General features: G+C 43.4%; 1 protein-coding gene across 1 annotated transcript in view; it reads left to right on the forward strand.

Annotated features, from left to right (window-relative positions):
- The window catches only part of ergic53 (lectin, mannose binding protein ergic53), a 34,690-nt gene that overhangs the window by 904 nt on the left and 13,427 nt on the right, over positions 1 to 20,359 (forward strand). Inside the window, exons 2-8 of the mRNA XM_084606121.1 lie at positions 2,381 to 2,437; positions 4,971 to 5,068; positions 7,762 to 7,869; positions 11,558 to 11,619; positions 18,259 to 18,358; positions 18,769 to 18,892; positions 19,575 to 19,955. Coding sequence (XP_084462247.1) covers positions 2,381 to 2,437; positions 4,971 to 5,068; positions 7,762 to 7,869; positions 11,558 to 11,619; positions 18,259 to 18,358; positions 18,769 to 18,892; positions 19,575 to 19,955 — 930 coding nt within the window. The remainder of the gene's footprint in view (positions 1 to 2,380; positions 2,438 to 4,970; positions 5,069 to 7,761; positions 7,870 to 11,557; positions 11,620 to 18,258; positions 18,359 to 18,768; positions 18,893 to 19,574; positions 19,956 to 20,359) is intronic.

Genomic DNA, 20,359 nt, shown 5'->3' on the forward strand with positions numbered 1-20,359 from the left:
TTGATTCTTAGTGACTCTTTGTACGACACACGTACAATGCCACGTTTCATTGTGATAAATGCGCGATACAAGATAGCGCGCGTTGCCTCAAGCCACAGTAGGTAATTGGGCAGTTGTCTGGGTCTCATAAAACTGCATAAAACGGCCCTCACAGCGTTGTGAAGACTGCGCAGAGTTGTTCAAAGCTTTCTCTCCATTATTTGCCTTCTACTGAGTTTAAAGCGTGATAACGTGGCCTGTCCAACTTGCACTGGATGGTAAGCCATATGTGGCTGCTCTAATTGGTGAGCTTTCTAGAAAATCTAAGGCAAATGGGATGCATGAAATGGAAAGTCAATGGTAGGCTTCTGCTGATGAGCCTTAGCAGTGCATAAGTTTATGCGTCATTACTGGCTAGGCAGAGGAAAGGGGAAAAGCTTGCACAATTTGAGTGATAGTAATTTTGTCATTTAGTCGATAGCCATAGGCAGGACAGAATTTTATGCCAAAACAACATCCAAAAGTGTTGTTGATAGCTTAAGTAAAAAAAAAATCTTCCCAAATGCCAAGCATTATTTACTAAAGTATGAAAACTTTCATGCTTTTCCTCTGAGCATGCACAATTTTTTGGTGTCTTTGAAAACAGTCGGGATGTTTCCAATCAGCTGCAGTCAGTGTGACTGCTTGACTGTCTATTCCAGGGTGCACACTGGGTAACATACTTTAAGGTGTAATTAAATGCTTGCAGACATTCTGGTGTGCAGCTTCGACTGGGGTTGGGCACTGGGGTTTAAATCTAAACACATTTGCAATTGTGAAAGAACACTGTTTAGTGTATTCATGCAAGCTAAATCTCTGCTTTCTGTTTAGCTTTCAGTCAGCATTCATATTTTATTGGTAAGGTAATTTGCTTACTATTCTGGTGTCCACTACATACTGCTGCTTTGTGCATTATTGAAGTGATTTGGTACATTCATTTGGTATATATAATACAGTAATATTATTTTGCTCAATACAAGTTTATACAAGCATGCCATGTCAGTGTACCTCCGTTGATTTCATTTATTCTGAACACGTCAAAAAGCACCTGTCATGTCTGGCGATTGTTACATGTTCATGCAAAAGTGAAAACGACAAAAAATAACTGGGATGGAGGGGAGAAGAGGAAGGAAGATGCGAGCGACAAATACTCGTATAGAATAGTAGCACATCCGCCACTGCCATGCAGCCTCATTTTGGCTACAGCCTTGCCTGCTCACAGCTGCTGTCCGAGCTTAGTAATGACACTAGGAAAGCAGCTGCACAAACCAGCAGATGTCTGACTGCTTTAACAGTTGGCAGTGGCATCCGTCAGCTTTCCAGAAAGTTGTGTGATGAGGGCTAATGTAGCTAACTCGAAATCAATGCGCTGACGTTGATATGCCATTGACACTTTTCTACTTTTGCTGCTGGCTTTTCTGCAAGAGGTGCCAGCATTTCTATGACTGCAAAATCCCCATTTCATAGAATGCCTTGCATAGCCTTGATTTCACTTTGAAGATTCTTTTTAGTGGCTGATTCAGAATCTCCAGCATGATGGCTTACAGGCATTAAAAAACTGATGCCACAACATAAATATCATGGCTACAATAGCTACGTCTGTGGTAAACACAGTATCTATTCTGGAACTGTTGTTTAAAGTAGGAGGTGGTACTTTTCCCACTGGCCGCCATCATTTTTGTCTGTCATATTTCTGCAAGTCTCAAAAAAATGTTTCAGAAGCATTTGTCAGCCAGTGGCAGTGAACCTACCTGGCCTGTAGCTCCTCATCCTTAGCTGCAATGTCAATGCACATTAAAGAACCTGAGGTGGTCGAAATTCCTGAGTCCTCCACTACGGCGTCCCTCATAGCCTGAGTCGCTTTAGGTCACTAAGCCCTACAAACCAAACCGTCATCTTTAGCTGCTGTCAGGGCAGTATGTGTAGGATGAAACTGTAGTGGGACAGTGAGGGCTTTTTGTTTTTTGGGGAGTTGTTTAAGACATTCATGTAATTGTTTTCTCTGTGATGTGCAGTTTCTAACGAAACTGTCTTTCCACAGCAGTGGTCTGTCTTTTAGCATATTCCAGCAATTATGTACCTAAATTGGTAATTCTGTGGGAGAGTTCCTTGTACAAAAAGTTCTACACATTTCATCCAGAATGCCGACATGCTCAAGGTTGTGTGAGAAACTTCATTTAACATTCAACTCGTGTGCAGGATGAGCTTGTACACTGTCATGCACCATTGCCAGCAGACACAGCTGCTGTGGCAGCTGTAGATTGTCAGCCAGCTGCAGCTTCTGGGCTTGGCAGCTTGCTTCGTTACAGGCAAATGGAACTGTGCTGGGGCAGGGTAAACCACCGGCTATTTTCTATTGCAGGTTGCATTGCCAGTGAGGAAATGGTTAGGATCACGCCGTCTCTGAAAAGCAAGAAAGGTATGGCCATTCTTCTGTTTCATGTGTGCGTGGCTGCTTGTTTTCTTCTTATATGTGCCAACCACCAGGTTTTGATGTTGTACAATGCAGAGGTGTTTTGTGTGCAAGTTATACGGCTACTGAATCCTAGGCTGGTTTGGTGCAAGAGTTTGGGCTTACAGCTGCAATGATCACTACTGCTCTTCACTCCAAAATAATCATAGTCATATAAGCTAATGGGAGTAATTGCTTTGCCAATCAATGCCAAAAGCTATACGAATACTGTTCTTAATTACTTTAAAGCACACTTGTGGTAGCTGCAGTAGTGAAATTGGAAGAGCCACGTCACGAGTTGCTTGGAACAAGAAGGCACATTTTGCCTTTTTTTGTAAATTACTCTCTCAAAATTCTTGACATTTGGACCACTAAAGCTGTATGCAGAGTTTCAGTAAGAAAGGCCTAGACTGTGAGAATACCACGAAAGTGTCATGCTTCCTAAAAGGAGTGCTTAACTTTGAGTGCTGTTCTGCCCACTGAGGAAGCATTATTAGCACTGTAGAAAACTTCAGCTGTTTATGCATGCTGATAACTGTATCTACTCAAACTTGAGCGTGCTGGTTCTGTGGCTATTAGGTAAGTGCCGAGTTCAAAATAAAGCTGCTGCAATGAAAGTTGTGCAGTACATGGTTTCTTCGAGAGCTCTACAACTCTGGTACATATTGTTTGCATATCTAGTTGTTTATGAGTTGAACAATTTTAACTGAATGACTCAGTTAGCCAAGACCGTTCATGTATTTTCTGATAAAAAAAAAGGTGTCTCTGAATTGCAATAAAATTATTTGAGCTGAACTTCTGTTTTTCATCAGTGTTCTCGCCTCCAGTGTGCAGCCTTATTATTCACTGCTCTCCACACAAGGTGCACGCTTAGTAGACAGCCTGATCGTTTTTGAATTGTCTTGCCATGCGCTGCCAGTTCTTTTGACGTTCTGAGCTGTTCACGGCAATATATGCACCTTTTAGCTCAGAATCTCATATACAACAAATGCAATCAGTAGTCATAATCATCACAATAGCATTTTTTTTATTTCCGGTATCTCTGCCGCTGAGTATTTTTCTTTCTTTTGTGGGCACTGGTTAGCCCAATAAATTAATTTTAAGCTCTGTATGAGCTTGCCAGCCTGTCTGCATGGAGTACTGTCTGATAATATTAATGTGGCGCAGGGGTAAAGGCACTCGACTGATGTACTCAAGCATGTGGGATCAAATTATGGCCGCGGCGGCTGCTTTTCGATGGAGGCGAAAAGCAAGGCGCTCATGTGCTGTGTGATGTCAGTGCATGTTAAAGAACCCCCAGCTGGTCGAAATTTCAGGAGCCCTCCACTATAGCGTCTCTCATAGCCTGAGTCGCTTTGGGATGTTAAACCTCATAAACCAAACTAAATCAATCAATAAGTATCCAATTATTCCTGCGTGTAGCTTTACTGCACGCTTTGAGGTGGATGGACGGAAATTTAGTGACATATGTGGGCAGTCTAATATGTACTGGATAAAGGACCGACTTTTTGGTTTTGGTTGCCTGGGCTGTTGAGCCATTCTAAATGGCTGCAAAGGGAGCCTTCGAAGCAATCTCATTAGTTTTATGGGATGAAGCTATCCTCGATTACAAGAATTGTATTGGCTCAGTCAGCATCATTTACAAGTTTTGAGCTTTCTTGATGTGTTGCGTAACATAAGGGCCACAATAGTTTTTGCTTCAGCAGTTCTGTGTGTGTGGGCAGTTATTTGACATTGACATACAATCTGAATAGGCATAGCATGCCTGTATGCTAGCTGCATCTGTGAGAAAAAAAGCAAGTTTGCCGAGAGTAGAGGGGTGGGCTGAAAGGTGTGACCATGTATAATGCAACTCTATTGCACGTAGTGGCTAACATGTTGTTGTGCAAGTTGCCACATTTTCATCTTTTATTGAGGCATCGAGAAGTAAACAGGACAGGCAGCAGAATGGTTTGCTAGGTTGCTTTGCTTGTAACAATTCCTTTGTTTTCTTTCGTAAGCTAATTTTCTCTCCTTTCTGATTGATGCTGTTGACCTCAAGCATGAGTTTTAATACTTGTGAGCTGGCATACCATGGTGGCATTTTTTCTGTCTGAACAGGCCATTTATTTGAGAGCAGCCATACAGTTCGCCTCTTTTTGTTTTCTTCCATGAACTTGCTTAATGGTAAGAAGGGTAGTTGTAGGCCACAGCAGCTACAATGATGTAATAGACAAATGGTTGCTCCTGTGGTGCTAACATGTTGAAAATTGTAACTGCACACAAAAATAAATGAGATTATGCAATTGTATGGTAGCATATAGGTGAAAATGTGCTGCCTCTGATTCATGAAGGAGCTGTAACCTGTTGTGCATGCTATATCACAGGGTAGCTGTAACCCATCATGTGTGCATGCAGCACGGATGGATACACAGACTCTTGTGTTTTGAGGATTGAAGTGGAATCTATTGAGTAGACCAGTACTCTTCCCTTCTGATCTCTTATTATTCTTCTTACACAGGAGCCATCTGGAACAAGAACCCAGTAAATTTCCCTTGGTGGGAGGTGGAACTGGTTTTCAGGGTCACTGGACAGGGTCGTCTTGGAGCTGATGGACTTGTAAGTGTTTCAATCTCCATTTTCTTCTCCTCCCTCTCTGAACTGAAGAACATTTTCCGGTTTGCTGATGGTGAGCATGCCTTGTGATGCATCTCATAGCTGGGCTTGTGAAGAGCCAGGATTGTATTTTTTTTTTTGTTTGAGTTTGCGAAAATTGAAAGGGGGGGGGGGGGGGGATGTGGATTTTTTCTCCAGCAGGAAAGCTATAAATGTATATCTACAAGTTAACAAGTGTGTTTATTTTGCTGTTTGTACAGTCTATCTCTAGCTGGGCTAAGGAGAGGCAGTACTTAATGAAGAGCTGTAAGAAGTGTTAGCACATTCAAAATAAAGGCTACACACTAGTTAATTGGAGCACTAACTAAATACGGTAATGGGAGTAAAACTGCTGAATAACTTTCAGCTAATCAAGGCTGAGATTTGGGCAACCTGGAGCTTTGTACGGCGAAGAAACCAATGAAACTAAGAGGGAATATGCAGGGCACGCACTAAGCAGGCAGCCTGTGTGACTCTGCATTGCTTCACTGTCAGCATCTTCAGTCAAAGAATACATTTGTAAAGATATCACAGCAGCATAACAGCATGAGAGGTAGTAACAGTTCATTAGTTAGTAGGGGAAAATGAGTTGTATGTTTGTTCAAATTCATGAAGCAATTATTGGCCACATTTCATTTGGGCAGTCCTTTCACACTTGTATTGATTACACTGTAGTGCTCATCATCATTGTTGGCAGTGCAAGGAGCTGTGTGTATGATCTCAAGCAAGCAATGCTTTATAGTGCATACCAGTCAGCACAATTGCGTCTTGCTTAATGCCGCAGTGTTTTTTGTTTCTTCAGACCCCTCCACGACTTGCCTTGAGACTTCTGTAGAGCAATCTGTGCAGAAAAAGATTGGCTTCACAAATCATGAAATTTGCCTCTCCCCATGTTTCGTTTATATGTCAATAATGCGGAGTTACAGCATAGTGCGATCTGCAGTTGTGATCTGCTTCTGCGCGCCGCCCATGTGCACGCACTAGCGTGATCTGATATGGCGGGCACGGCCGGCACTGCGCGCACTCTGGTTAGTGTGGACGTGGCATTATTTGCATTAAAGCTATTATTGTCCCATTCCTGAAACCAGGGGAGCCACCTACCGTACCTGGTAGTTATAGACCTATAGCTCTCACAAGTTATATTGCAAAGTCATTTCAGAGTGTTTTAAACATCAAACTATTTTTTGTGCTTCTGTCCTGGGAACATTTAGACATTCACCATTGTGGTTTTAAAAAAGCAATGTTTGCAAGTAAGTATTTAGTCTGCCTTGAAAATACTTTCCATGAAACATTTATACACAACACTGCTTTGCTGTATTTTTTTTACATGGAAAAGGCTTACACATCCTGGAAGTTCGGCATTCTGTGTGACCTAGCAAATTCGGGCATCGGGGATAGGTTGTTAAACTGCCTAAATAAATTCCTGTTGAACTATTGTGACTAGGTTCGACATTTTCAAGAAGCTTCATGCAGAATGAGGTACCTTAAGGGTACGTTCTAAGTACAACTTTCTTTCTTGTAAAAATGAATTCTATAAGCAAAATCATTCCAAAATTGATAATGTATTTCGTTTATGAAGATGACCTACAAATTGCACGTATATCTTCCTATGTAGTATCATGTGGAAGACAAGTGCAGTTGACTGTAAACAAACAAGTGACATGGGCATACAGAAATGGATTTGAGATTTTCCCACAAAAAACAGTAGCTGTTCTATCCTCTTAATGGAGGCTTACAAACAGACCCCGCTCTACACCTAAATGAAACTGTATTGCCTTTAAATACATGAGTGCAAACGTCACTTGATAACCTTGAGCAAGAAACTCATTTCTACAGCACATAGACAGCCTCAAATCTAAATGAGAGCTTCCCAGTCCTTAAACATGCTTGAAATGCTTTCTAGAAAACACTGAGGGTCTGACAAGATATGTCTTAATTGTCTGTTGATCTGTAATTAGATTATGGAAGCATAGTTTGTGTGACAGCAAATACCGAAAATGTCTCAATTCAGCACAAAACCTTGGTCTTGAGCCTTTCAACTAGTGCATACAGTACATTTCTCGTCAATAGCGTCCGTGTAGACACAAAGTAACTACCCTCTGCAGACAGGACAAGCTTACATGTGCTTGCATACTAAAAATTAGGTCCATCTTAAAATGCCGCTGTTATACAGTAGTTATACAGTGTGCATCCAGAACACTCTTCAGAAACAATTCCTAAGTTCTCAAATCGCTGCTTCTTCATTCTGAAGAGAAATGCCTAGAATCAAGCTTACTTGATATATCTCCAGATATTGCCCATAGTCCCGACCCACTGCCATCTTGGTACAGTTCCCTAGTGCTCTAGTGCTCAGCCTACCTGTATTGAAGTGTTCTGTTTTTATTGACATTACAGGCAGTCGTTAAGTTCAGGCAACAAATAATGCTGTCTTTCAAAATCTTTCTTACTGTATGCAACTAAAGTTTTCTGTAGAAAAATACATGCTGCTAATAGCTTTGTAGTCATTCTGACAACATTGGCGTATTCTGTTGTTACACTGGTGCACTTCTTTTCCTGCCGTAGCTCTTTAATTTTGCAGCCAGTGAGCTATATTATGAGCATGGTAGGTATGAAGGTAATAAGAGGGGCTGCTAGAATCATCTCGTTACTCTGCACAGGCCTTCTGGTACACAAACCAAAAGCAGCCCGAGGGTCCTGTTTTTGGCAGCAGCGACAAGTGGATTGGCTTGGCCCTGTTCTTTGACTCCTTCGACAACGATGGAAAGGTTGGTGCTTGCCCACCCTTTCTTTATTTGCGAATGACACACACTCTAAAGCATTTCCTATTCGTATGTCATCGTTTTGATTCTCATGGCCACTTTGAGGCTACTAGGTAATTATAGTGAAGTTCAGCTTTTTTTCGTTGGTTATAGTAGTTTAAGAAAGCCAGAGTAATAATATCTGCCAGTGGCTGATATTTTTTTTTTTTGTTAGGTTTTATCAACTTTCTTTTTTTTTTTGCTGTCCTGTGCTAATTTTTACCAGCACCTGGATTTTAGATGGTGCTCATTATTACAACTGTCTTTAAGATTGACTGTCTGTACAGTCGGTACAGTTGATACTGGATATATCAGTCTTGAGGAAAATCATGAAAATCGTTCCCTATGACATCGTAGCCATCGCATCCTTGAACTGAACTGAAATAGTTTGGTATGTCAATAACTCTATATTTGAGACATGGCAATGAATACTAGGTTATGTGTGACCTATGCTCAAGGATAACTTTCCCTGGCTATGCAGCGAAAATAAAGCCAGAATGCACCACTTTAGTCGACAGTGGGAAACAGTCCCTCCAGAAATTTCGCTGATCTTGCGGAATATTAACATTATTATTACATATTAAGATTATACTGCAAAACTAGCCAGTACGGTGCAAGTATAATGCACCTCGTACATGCCAATAGCAGTGTTTCCTGCGGCAGTCCCACGAAGCGTAGGCAAGCTGCGTCTACCCTGCGATTCATGTACGCTGTCACAGCGGACTCCTTTTGACAACGTATGATGTGTGGTCTGTAGATTTGTCACGAATGTATGTTCACACAGGCCTTAGTGATGTAAAGGAAAACATTTCTGTATAGTTGGCATTTCAGAAATTATTAATTCAACATAAGGACAGAACTGAAACTGAAACCTTAACCGATGCCAGATTTGGGCACGAGTACATACCATGGCTCCACGTTTCGGCAGTGCCATGTGACGACGCAATAAGTAGGACAACATGCGTTGAACTGCTTCTTCGTGATGCTTTCCTAGGTAGTTAACTTGCACGCTAATGTTGAGTTCATTTTATATACAGTTCGGTCTAGGCCTTTTGAAAGCTGTTTGAGGTATTAGGCCAACATCACTTCGGCAAGAAGGCATTTCACAGTCTGTGAGCTGTCGAAACCTGGCCCAGTGAGTCTGAACTACTGCTAGGATGCCGCAGACCTGCTGCATTGTCGCTGTTGTTAAGGAAAGTGAACATGTGACATATCCAGTCAGAAATTAGGAGTCATAAATTACTGTAATCATTTTAAGGAAATTATGCGCTGCACCGCTACATTGCTGCATACTTTGCTCGGTAATTATATTTCTCTAGTAGAGGAACGATCCGAAGTTCTCAGGTGGCCACATGCGGGGTGCTTCGCAATGCCGGCAGAAGCGGTGCCATTTGGCTGATCCTTGGTTAGTTGTTTTACAGTGAGGATGACACAAAGAAATTTTTAAAGCAGCTGTGCAGAGTGTGTTCCTTCTTGCACACAGAGTCTGACTACGAATCAACGATCATTGCCACTCGAGCTTCGGGTGGGTGTTTGTTTTTCCGCATAGTTTTGTTACATGAGCAGATTGTGGTATGCATGGCTATTTTCTCGGTCATTTGAAATTACTGCTGAAGTTGCCTAAGGTGAGTCACAATGCTTACTGCTGTGCGTGGCAGCAGAAGCATTTACTAGTTTCGATCATCAGTTAATGCCTTCATTGAAAAGAAATCTGATAGCTCCCGACTTTCGAAAGAACATTCAATTTACTCTGAGCAGGTACTGCGTCGGTGAAGAAGCGAGTATATTTTCTATCCTGCCAGCAATCAGACTTCGTTAGCTTCACAAGTGATGATGCTCAAGAACATAAACTTTAATTAGCCCCAGTCCTTCATTGCACCTCACAGAACTCTCCAACTCCATACAGAGGAAATCTTGCTTGATGAAACACATGTTGCACACACAAGAATGACCACTCCCTTCTTTACATATTCGCAACTTGTTTAAACAAGTTTTCTTCAGCTAATTTTTTAGGTAGAAATTGGAGCGTGCGCTGGGTTTTGTCGTATATGCAGAGCAGTAACAGACCATGCCAACAGTGACGATGCAAGATGAAAGTGTGTGATGCTGGCACACATCAAAAAGCAGAACTGCACAGAAAACCGCGACTTGTAGCTTGTAAAAGGCACAAATTCAAACCAGCGCCTGCTTCAGCAGCATCAAGCGGAGTCGCATGATCCCACTTGCTTCCCTAGGTCGACACTAGCGCCACCCGCTCCAGTGGTGGAGCTCGTGCTCAATTTTTAACTGCTGGTATATTAGCAGTAAGAAAAGCTCTACTAACCAGCCAAGTCTGCATAGCCACAGGAATCTGTCCTTGAGTGTAGAGGTATAAAAGTATGGTGCACCAATGGGGCACTTTCTGCAGCTTCACACTGCCCACTGATGCACTGGCAGCTCACCGTTCGCTGAGTGTCATAAGGCCTGACGTGCTTTGCATCGGAGCTTTGTAACTAGCCACTGCATAGCCTAAGGGGACTTATTTTCTTGCTGGTGGACAGTAAGTACAGTAGGGTGCAGCTTGTTTTTTCACTGCCTTTGGTCAGCCAGGTTAGGTTCACGGCATAACCAACATTGTACTGAATGTTGGCTTTTCCATGTGGCAGCTGCATGGTGTAAAAATAGCATGGCCAGACCAAAGGCTGTCACCAATCGGATGCCATGTTCCTCAGGACGTGCAGTTCTGTAGCTGCCCATGTCTACACCTGGCACTGCTCTGCACACGAAAAGCGTATCAAGTGTTTCAGTGTATCAAGCATGTCATTCATGGGCGCTTGATAAATTCATTCAGTACAGCGATACTTTTGCAGGGGATTTTTGAAAAATTCTCCAACTCTGCGACATACATTTGGGATCACCTGTATCAGCTTATGAGCAGATTCAGGCTTGGGATGAGAGGGGGTGGGGAGATTTTTCTAGTACTTTACGAGAGTGGTAACCTGTATCCTTAAAAACCTTGTGTTGCTGCTAAAATCTTTTCTGTATGTGAAGTGTGCTTTGAAACTTCTCTTTCTCTCTCTCTCTCTCTCTAGAGGTTGTCAGAATTTTTATATCTGAGCTAATTCAAACTTCTGGGTTAGTGAGACTTGATTTAGAATCCTTTATAAGTCGCACACATTCGATCACAGAAAGACAATAGCAATTTGAGTGCATGAGCACATGTTACACCTAATTCGAACACATCGGCCAGCCAGCCTTCCTCGGGCAGCAAAGTACCGCAGCACTGTGGCTTGTGTCCGGCTCAGTGGAAGGCAGCCTCGCGGCATCAATCTCGACACTGATCATGTCACTTTACTGAGTGTGCAGGTATTGCAGTGCTACTGGTGCAGTGTCGTGGCCAGCTTGTCTTGGCCCAGGTGCACTACACACTGTGATTTTCTGGCAATGTTATTGTATTTGTGGCTGCTGTGCCATGTGTAATGGCAGTGTGGAAAATGCCAACTTCTCTCTCCAGGCACTATTGAAAGAGTGCAGAGTTTCAGCCAGTGACTTTGCACTGGCAATTTATCGTATTTTTTCTAGTAAAATGGAGTGCATAGGCCACTTCATGAACAGTGTTGATTACCAGTACTGAACACTATTTCACACCTTTTTTTTTTTTCGTTATTGTTGACAGCACAACAACCCTTACATCATGGGCATGGTCAACGATGGCACCAAGACATACGAGCATGAAAGGTGGGCTTTGAAGCTTTCAAGTTTTCGCATTTGGCATGGATTTTTTTTTATTAGGAATTGGCTGAGAAATACTCTGACTGTGAACTGCTTGCTGGCTGCTGTGACTGGCAGGTCAGGGGGAATGCATTATGCCATTTAGTCTGGAGAGCTCTGTTCTCTCCTTTAACACTATATGTCCGATATGTAAATTTTCCTAAAGCCACAGGTATTCTCTGTAGAAAAATTGAGTGAGTGAAGGCAGAATTATAGCAGATTGAAATAAAGCCCCGTTTCAGATTTCAGTAATTCAAAACTTTTGTTAAATGGAACTATAAAACTTGTTTTATTTATTTTATTTTATTTATTTCATACTGGTAGATGAATGTACAGATCCAAGCAGAACAAATACACAAGTAGATATTACAAATACAGAGGCACACAGTAAAATGAACAAAATAAACAAAATGAAACATGCAGCATGACTATGCGCTGTCAGTCATTGTGGTGGAAGATTCCACTCTGCTTTGGTATGTGGGAGAAAGAAAAATTTAAATGTGTCAGTTTGAGCAAAGTATGGAGTATGGACACTGGGATTATGATGACTTTTAGGGTATGTAGTTAAAAAGGATACATGGGATGCAGGATCAAGCGCCAGTTTGTTATTTATGAGCAAGGAAAGGAATTTTGACGGATATTTTTTTCTTCTTGTCTCAAAGGGCTCGATATTATCCATATTCATTAGCGCAGATGGGGAATCAAACGGCGAAAACTTTGAATAAATAAATCTTATGGCTTTTCTTTGAGTTCTTTCAAGTTTTTCAACATCGGTTTTAGTATAAGGATCCCACACCACGCATGCATACTCGAGTTTAGGCCTGATTAATGAATTATAGGCGAGTAATTTAACATCAGCTAGTGCTTTCGAAAGTTTGTTTCGCAGAAAACATAGCTTGCGAAATGCGGATGAGCAGATATTCGTAACATGTGAATTCCAGGACAGGTTGTTAGTTAATGTTACACCTAGGTACAGTACAACCTCGATAATTCGAACTCGGTTAATTCAAAATCCCGGATAATTCGAAGGTTTTCTGCGGTCCCGTATTTTCCAATGTAAATTTGGCCGGATAATTCGAACAGGCGGCCTGCGCCAGCCCGGTTAATTCGAAAATTTGGACTGCTATGCGGCAATGCCTGATCCATGTTTCGCCGCAAACCCGGCGAAACGACGGCCCTACGGAGCCGCGAGGCAAAGCCACATAGTAATGGTGATGATTTATAGGCGAAGCGCCCCAGCCGGAGCACTCTCTGCACAAAAATCGGTCCACAGTGCGCCTCGCGCACCGCCGAAACACGCGCCTGCAGAGGAGAAGACGTGCTTCACTTCAACATGGTGGGCATACCGGTTTTTATCACGTGACCTCGCCCCCACTCCATCCCTTGGTGTGCTTCGCCCACTCTTCCCCGTGCCTCCGACGCTGCAAGTACGCCACCACCACCGCCGCGCCGGTCTCGCCTGCGCCATTTCTTTGTGTTGTGCGCTGTAGTTAGGGGTCGGCTACTGTGCCGTTTTTTTGGGCGGGACTGTGCAGAAGTGCTAGCTTTGTGACCGTAGCGGTGCAGAAATGCCAAAGTACAAGACTTTAACGCTGCAGCAGAAGTTCTGCTTGATCCAGGAAGCAGGCAAGAGCGCTTGTTCGAAGACCGAGTTGGCCAAAAGGCATGGCGTGCCCCTCTCGACGTTGTCCACAATATTGAGCAACAAGTCAAAAATACTAGAGGCTTACGGCAAGACCTATTCTTCGAAGCGGTCACGAGTGCGGGCTCCCACGTATCAAGATGTGGAAGCTGCTCTGCTTCGCTGCCTGCAGAAAGAATGCTGCCCACCTTCCCGTCGATGGAATGCTACTGCAGGAGAAGGCCAACGACCTAGCTCTACAACTTGGGCACAAGTAATTTAAGTGCAGCAATGGATGGTTTTGCCGTTTTGCCTATTTGTCGTCGACAACTGCCCGGCACATGGCGACATCCCACATCTCCAGGCCATCAGGATGGTATTTTTACCTCCGAACACCACTTTGATCTCACAGCCGATGGACCAAGGCGTCATTCACCACACTAGGAAGATTTATCGGTACCACCTGCTCAAGCGTATGCTCCTTTGCTACGACAATGGCAAGGAGTACTCCATCGACCTCCTCGGAGCCATATGCCTCATGGTGTACGCTTGGAAACAAGTGGAGCCCACATTGATCAGGCGGTGTTTAGAACACTCTGGTTTTTCCAGTGAAAGCACTGTTGATGCCGATGCAGACCACCCATGTACTACTACTCTTGACGAAGAAGGAGCAGAGTATTGCAACCGCATCAATGCGCTCTGCGCAGAGAGAGAGAGAGAGAAAACTTTATTTCAAAAAAAAAAAAAAAGGGGTGGGGGGGCAGTGAGTGGAGTCTTCATTTCAAGACCCCAGTGGCCTGGGCTGCCGCTCTTGCCTGAGTTACCAGCCTACGCTGGGTCTCTAGATCAGAGCATTGCAGAGTGGCCTCCCATTGCGCCTCCGAATGGTGCATGTTTATGTGTTTATCAACATTGAGAGCGAAGAGCAGACTGGCTACTCTGACTTGGAGAGTGAGATCACTGCTGGTACGAATATGCGCGATGACAGCGACGATAGCGACGACGACATCGACGAGCCTCCCCAAGCACCTGCTCTTGGTGAAGTTATCGGATCGCTGAACGTTATCTGCAGTTTTGTTGAGTGCCGCGGTGGAAGTTCAGATATGTTTCGTCTATTTGACCAACTCGAGAGCATGACCTTAGAAGCCGTAAACTACCGGACGCGGCAAACCAGCGTCTCTGATTACTTTCAGTAGTAATTCAAAATATGCCGAATAAAGGTAACACGTTCCTGCAACAAATTTTTTTGCCTAAGTCTTATTTCTTGGTATGTTCGGTTAATTCGAAAACCCGCTTAATTCGAAGATTTCTCGCGGTCCCGATGACTTCGAATTAACGAGGTTGTACTGTATTTAAATCTGGATACTTCACATAATGGTGATTTCCCAAGGTGATACCTGTGAAGAAATAATTTTTTTTTACATGTCACGCGAAGGAAATTTTTTTCCTTATTTATGACCATGCCCCATTTCTGGCACCATGCAAAAACGTTAGTTAGAAAATCTCGAGATTAATTTGGTGATTCGAATATCTAATACCCCGGTACAGCACGCAGTCATCTGCATACAAATGAATCTCCACACCAGGAACAACTGTTTCAACAATATCATTAATATAAATAAGAAATAATAAAGGCCTGAGTATGCTCCCTTGTGGCACTCCAGAAGTAACTGCAAGACCGTCTGATTCCTCTCCGATCTAGGAATATTAGATCAACTTGACCATTACTGTCTAGGGCAACTGCAAGCAAATGAACGATTGCTATTAATTGAGTTACTGTCGAATATCCTTTAAGAAAACCATGCTGAAATTTAGATAGAGTGTAGATTTAAGAATTCATTTATGCGATCGACAACAATGTGCTCAATTAATTTACAACACGAAGAAATTAGGGAAATAGGGCGGTAGTTAGCCAAGAGCAAACAATTACCTTTCTTGGGTACAGGGACGACTCGAGCGGTCTTCCAGTCATCTGGCAACTTTCCAGTTTGCAAAGATGTTTTAGGCAGTAGACACAAGAACTTTGTCGATGGTTCTGCATATCGCCGTAGGAAGATGTTTGGACTGTTGTCGGGGCCGCATGTTTTTTTGGTTTTCAAGTTCAGAAGCATAGAAAATACACCAGCGTAACAAAACAAATTTTACTTCTGCGTTTTAAGATTGGGCGGCTGAAGGAGTACATGAGCTAGATTTTGAAAATACGCTTTGAAAGTAGGTGTTAAAGTGCTGCGCAATGACTCCCTGGTCAGTAATTATGGAATTGGGGGCCGATATCGTAGACAAAAAAAGTCTTTTTTGCGCTTATATAATTCCAGAACGTTTCTGGTGCGTTCTTTATAAAGTTCGGCAGAGACGTCAATAAATAGTGATTTTTAGAAACACAGAGTGATTGCGCGGGAGTTTCCTGCAATTTTTTGATGACACCAGGTTGCGATCATTGTTTCTTTAAACGTTTTATTTTGCGCTTCTGGTGTATGATACCGCGTGTTATCCAGGGTGTCTGTTTGTTAACTTTCTTTTGTTTGCTCGGCACAAAGGTACCATTGCAGTAGTGGCACATGCGCTTAAATCTATCCCACAGGACGCAGACGTCTGTGTCATCGAATTCAGGCAGACAGCTTTCGATATGTTCTACGATTAAGGCGTCATTGGCACGGCAGTAATCTTTATATGATCTAATCGATGAATTTTGGTATTTCTTAAGTGCTGAAAGTGAAAAGGAAACACCCACGAGGTAATGATCAGAGAGCCCCTGCTCAACATGCACGGAATACAGTAAAACCTCGTTACAAGAGACACTCAGGGGACCTCAAAAAGATGTCTCTTGTAACCAAGGTCTCTAATATCCAAAAATTCTTACGAACTCGTATTTGCGGCAATTTAGATTTTCTTATATAAATTCTGTTTCACATCAGTCTTTTTTTGTTACAATATGTCAGGAACCAAGAAGGAGTGCCTCCTCTTGACTGGGAAGTCAAAATGTCCCCATTGTTTCAGCCACTGTCATCACATTCCTGTGTGATCGAAACTACAGAAACATTTTAATTTCAAAGTCAAGAGGAGGCACTCCTTCTTGATTCCTGTATTGCAACAAAACAGGACACTGATATGGAACAGAATTTAGATAAGGAAATCTAAACTGCTGCTCATACAAGTGTGTATGAGTCAGCTGCGGTATTTAAGCATACCTGAGTAAATTGTGTCTCTTCTAAATAGTGAAGAAGTTACTTTAGGGAGTTGCAAAAGTTGTCCTCAGTAACAGTGTCCCTTGTAACCATGTCTTTTGTATGCAGTGTTGTTAACATGGCAAACATAGGAAAACCAACAAAACCATTTTCATTGTGTCTCTTATAACCGAGTGTCTCTTGTAAACATGTCTCTTGTAATGAGATTGTACTGTATTCAGTGATATCACTCTGGTTCTTTTGCGCAAAAAGCCAGTATGCTTAGGCACCAACTAGCCTGTAAAAGCGTAACAGCGTCCTCAGTAACAGTGTCCCTTGTAACCATGTCTTTTGTATGCAGTGTTGTTAACATGGCAAACATAGGAAAACCAACAAAACCATTTTCATTGTGTCTCTTATAACCGAGTGTCTCTTGTAAACATGTCTCTTGTAATGAGATTGTACTGTATTCAGTGATATCACTCTGGTTCTTTTGCGCAAAAAGCCAGTATGCTTAGGCACCAACTAGCCTGTAAAAGCGTACTCGTCAGTGATATCACGTTTTACAAATACTAAAACAGATCTGCTCGAACCCTGTACACATGTTGGCTTATTCACCACTTGAATCAAATCATGCGCTAGCATTATATTAAACATGACATCGGTACTTCGGTTGTGATGCAAACATGTTTGAAGTAGCTCCCAATTAACCCCAGGTAAATTAAAATCTGGTTAAATAGAACCGGGTTAAGTGGAGAAATATGGGAGAGGCCTTCGCCCTGCAGTGGGTATAGTCAGGCTGATGATGAAATTAAAATCCCCAATTAGGACTCAGCTCTTTTCAAATTGTAACATATGCACTTGCAGTTTCCTTAAATAGCTAGGTGGCGAAGCCTAGCTCCGTAAAAGTGTAAGTGTAAGAAGCCCCATTTGAATGTGAGTTGTTTCACAGATAAAATACATGCCTGAGTGATCTATCTGGTGCTCTGCACAAAACATACCCACAATAGGGGGGCCACCTGCAGGGCTGTGTCACCTCCAGAATGGGGAGTAGGAGAAGAGGGAAAGAAATGCTAAAACCGTGTAAAAGCAAACTGTTGCCATGACGAGAGCAGCAGCTTCACCCTGCCTCATTTATGTGGCTCAATACTTGCAACTGCCAGCAAAATTTTTCTCTCTCTCACTGCAGCAGTTTACTCTGTGCATCTGGTAGCTGCAGACTGATCTTTATTTTTGCAAATTGCGCAGACCAGAGTAAAAATAGTAACCAGTAGAGATACCAAGCAGTGCAGCCCAGTATGTCATTGTTGTGTAGCTGTGGATTGCAAGAGAAATATTCTTTAGTAATAGTGAAGCTCGTACTGGTAGTATCAGCTCAGAGGGAGTAAAATGTACAGTGTGCTTTTCAGTGCACATTTATGTGCCCCAGACTGCTGCTTCAAAGTTGATTTGGAGTTAATGTCTTGTCTTGCAATTGGCTTCTCTATTAGTCATAGTACTTGCACTTCTCGCTGAGTTAGGGACCTTCAGTAGTGGGCTTGCAGCGAGTGAACGTGTGACCTGCGCATATTTGTGGGCAATTTGAAGAATTGATTGTTTCAAGAGCAACTGTAAGCAGGCACCACAATGAGATTCAGAATGTAAAAGCATTGTAACATGTGTGGACCTTAACAAATTGCGTACCCATGGATCCGTACCAGCTCGCTTGATACTGGTGCAGTTCATGTCTCATTCCTTTGAAGGTAAGGGTGGGGGCTTCTTTGTCATGTCAGTGCAGAAGTTTGGCGGCAGTTTTGAATGAATGATGGTTGCCTCCCGCAGTGATGGTGTGAACCAACAGTTAGGTGGTTGTCAACGGGACTTCCGCAACAAGCCCTTCCCAGTGCGTGCAAAGATAGAGTACTACCAGAACGTCCTCACGGTGAGCTCTTTCCCACTGCTTCCATATTGTATTCTTTTTGCGAACAGACTACTTCCTGAGCAGGCGAGGTTTAGGCAGCAGTTGTCTATTTTATGCTGCCTCAGTCTTTCAATGCCACAGACAGGTATACATCCTTTTTAGGACATGGACTTGTCCCAATGATCTCCAATTAACTCCCTCCTGTGCAAGCTGGGCCTATTCAATCCATGCCGGCTCTTTAACCTCCTCTAACCACCCAACTCTGCCGTCTCCTACTGCGATTGCCTTCTTGAGGAATCGCCCTTTTGCTCTGATTCACCTCGGTCTTCAAAGCTTTGTAGCTAGGTTTAGTGCTTCTCTTCTCTGTTATGCATTGGTTGTGGCTGTCTGAGCCTAAAATTTGAGTGATGTTGCGGTGTGCTTGTTTTCAGGTGCTGTTCCACAGTGGCAATACCAACAATGATGCTGATTACGAGATGTGCTTCCGGGCAGAGAATGTGTTCCTGCCCCAGAATGGCTACTTTGGTATTTCTGCTGCAACAGGAGGACTCGCAGGTGAGAAGCAGCTATACACAACTATTTCTAGGGGTCACCTCTCCTGTTGCAGCTAATGTCGCACCAAAAGTTGCATTAAACATCACTTCAGGGAATTTGATAGTAGCATGCCCAGTGCAGTGTCTCTGTGAATAGTATGTATGAATAAGGGAGTAGTAATTACTCATTGACATCCACCCAAGCATAGCCATATGGCTACAAAGGAAAGCTATGCAGCTTTCTCAGAAACTTCATAGGTAAAGAAAAATGCATCCTGGTCCGGGGATCGAACCCGAGGCAGTCGTTCTGGTCAGCCATCACCATTCTCACCTATAGTTATAGATCAGTTCGCTCTCGCCCTGCCATCTGATCTGCTGACTGCATGTGAAAGAAGCTGGCTTTTTAAGTGGCATTGAGACAAGAGGAGCGTTCTACTGTGCAAACATGGAGGCACATAAAGAGCAGAGACACATGAACAATATACTATGGCACATAATCTCTTATGCTTTACAGTGCATATGAAATGGTCATGCAAATAAGCTGCACTTGCATGCGCTGCGTTACAGAGCTTCATAAAAGACACAGAAGTGTTGTTCACCTCATTGATATTTGTCGTACACTGGTCATAACGTAACGTGATGCCAAGCAGCCCTTCCTTGATGTGGAGTTTTGTGTGTTCACACGTAGAGTGTTCCTTTTGCAGACGACCATGACGCACTGAAGTTCTTGACGACCAGCCTACATCCTGAGGGCCAGCAGCCGGCTGCTGCACAGACCATTGCAGACTCCGAGAAGGAACGGTTCTCACGTGAATACGAGCAGTACAAGGACAAGCTTGAGCGCCAGAAGGAGGAGTACCGCAAGCAGCACCCCGAGGAAGCCGCCAAGCACGACATGGAGCACGGGGGTGCCGAGCAGCCTTACGACACGCCGCAGCAGCGCGAGCTGCGCCAGATTTTCGAGGGCCAAGCGCACATGTTCGAGGGCCTCAAGGCCATGCACCGCAAGTTGGACGAAATGCTGGGTCGCCAGGAGCGAACCTTGTCCCTGGTCTCGGCTGTGCAGCAGCAGCAGGGAGTGGCAGGCAAGTGTCCCTTCAGCTTGTCATGTTCTTGGGGAGGCCAGCAGTTCTTGAAAGTCGCTTTCTGTTGTCGTGATTTTGACAAGGGCCAGTGCTGATAGACGTATAGCACGCCCAATGTTGGGTGGGGAATGACTGTTGGGCCACATGATAAAAGACCACATTTAATTACACGCACATACCTGCCAAGTTTTACGCTTTTATAGTAAAGCGCCCGATTTTCAGTGCTTTCTTATGAGTGTTGTAGTGCCCACTCTCATTTTATGATTTTTCTTGATTTGTGTGTTGACTGAAAAAAAGGTAGCAGGGTTAGACCGAGTAGACGTGCCAAAACACGTACCCAGCTGGTTTTGGGCCGCTTGTGCAGTCTTATGGCGGGCTGTGTACTCCGTGGCACATCTTATTTG

Source organism: Amblyomma maculatum, chromosome 6 (genome assembly GCF_055883805.1).
Source record: "Amblyomma maculatum isolate TAMU_Amacu chromosome 6, ASM5588380v1, whole genome shotgun sequence".
NCBI classification, from domain to species: domain Eukaryota; kingdom Metazoa; phylum Arthropoda; class Arachnida; order Ixodida; family Ixodidae; genus Amblyomma; species Amblyomma maculatum.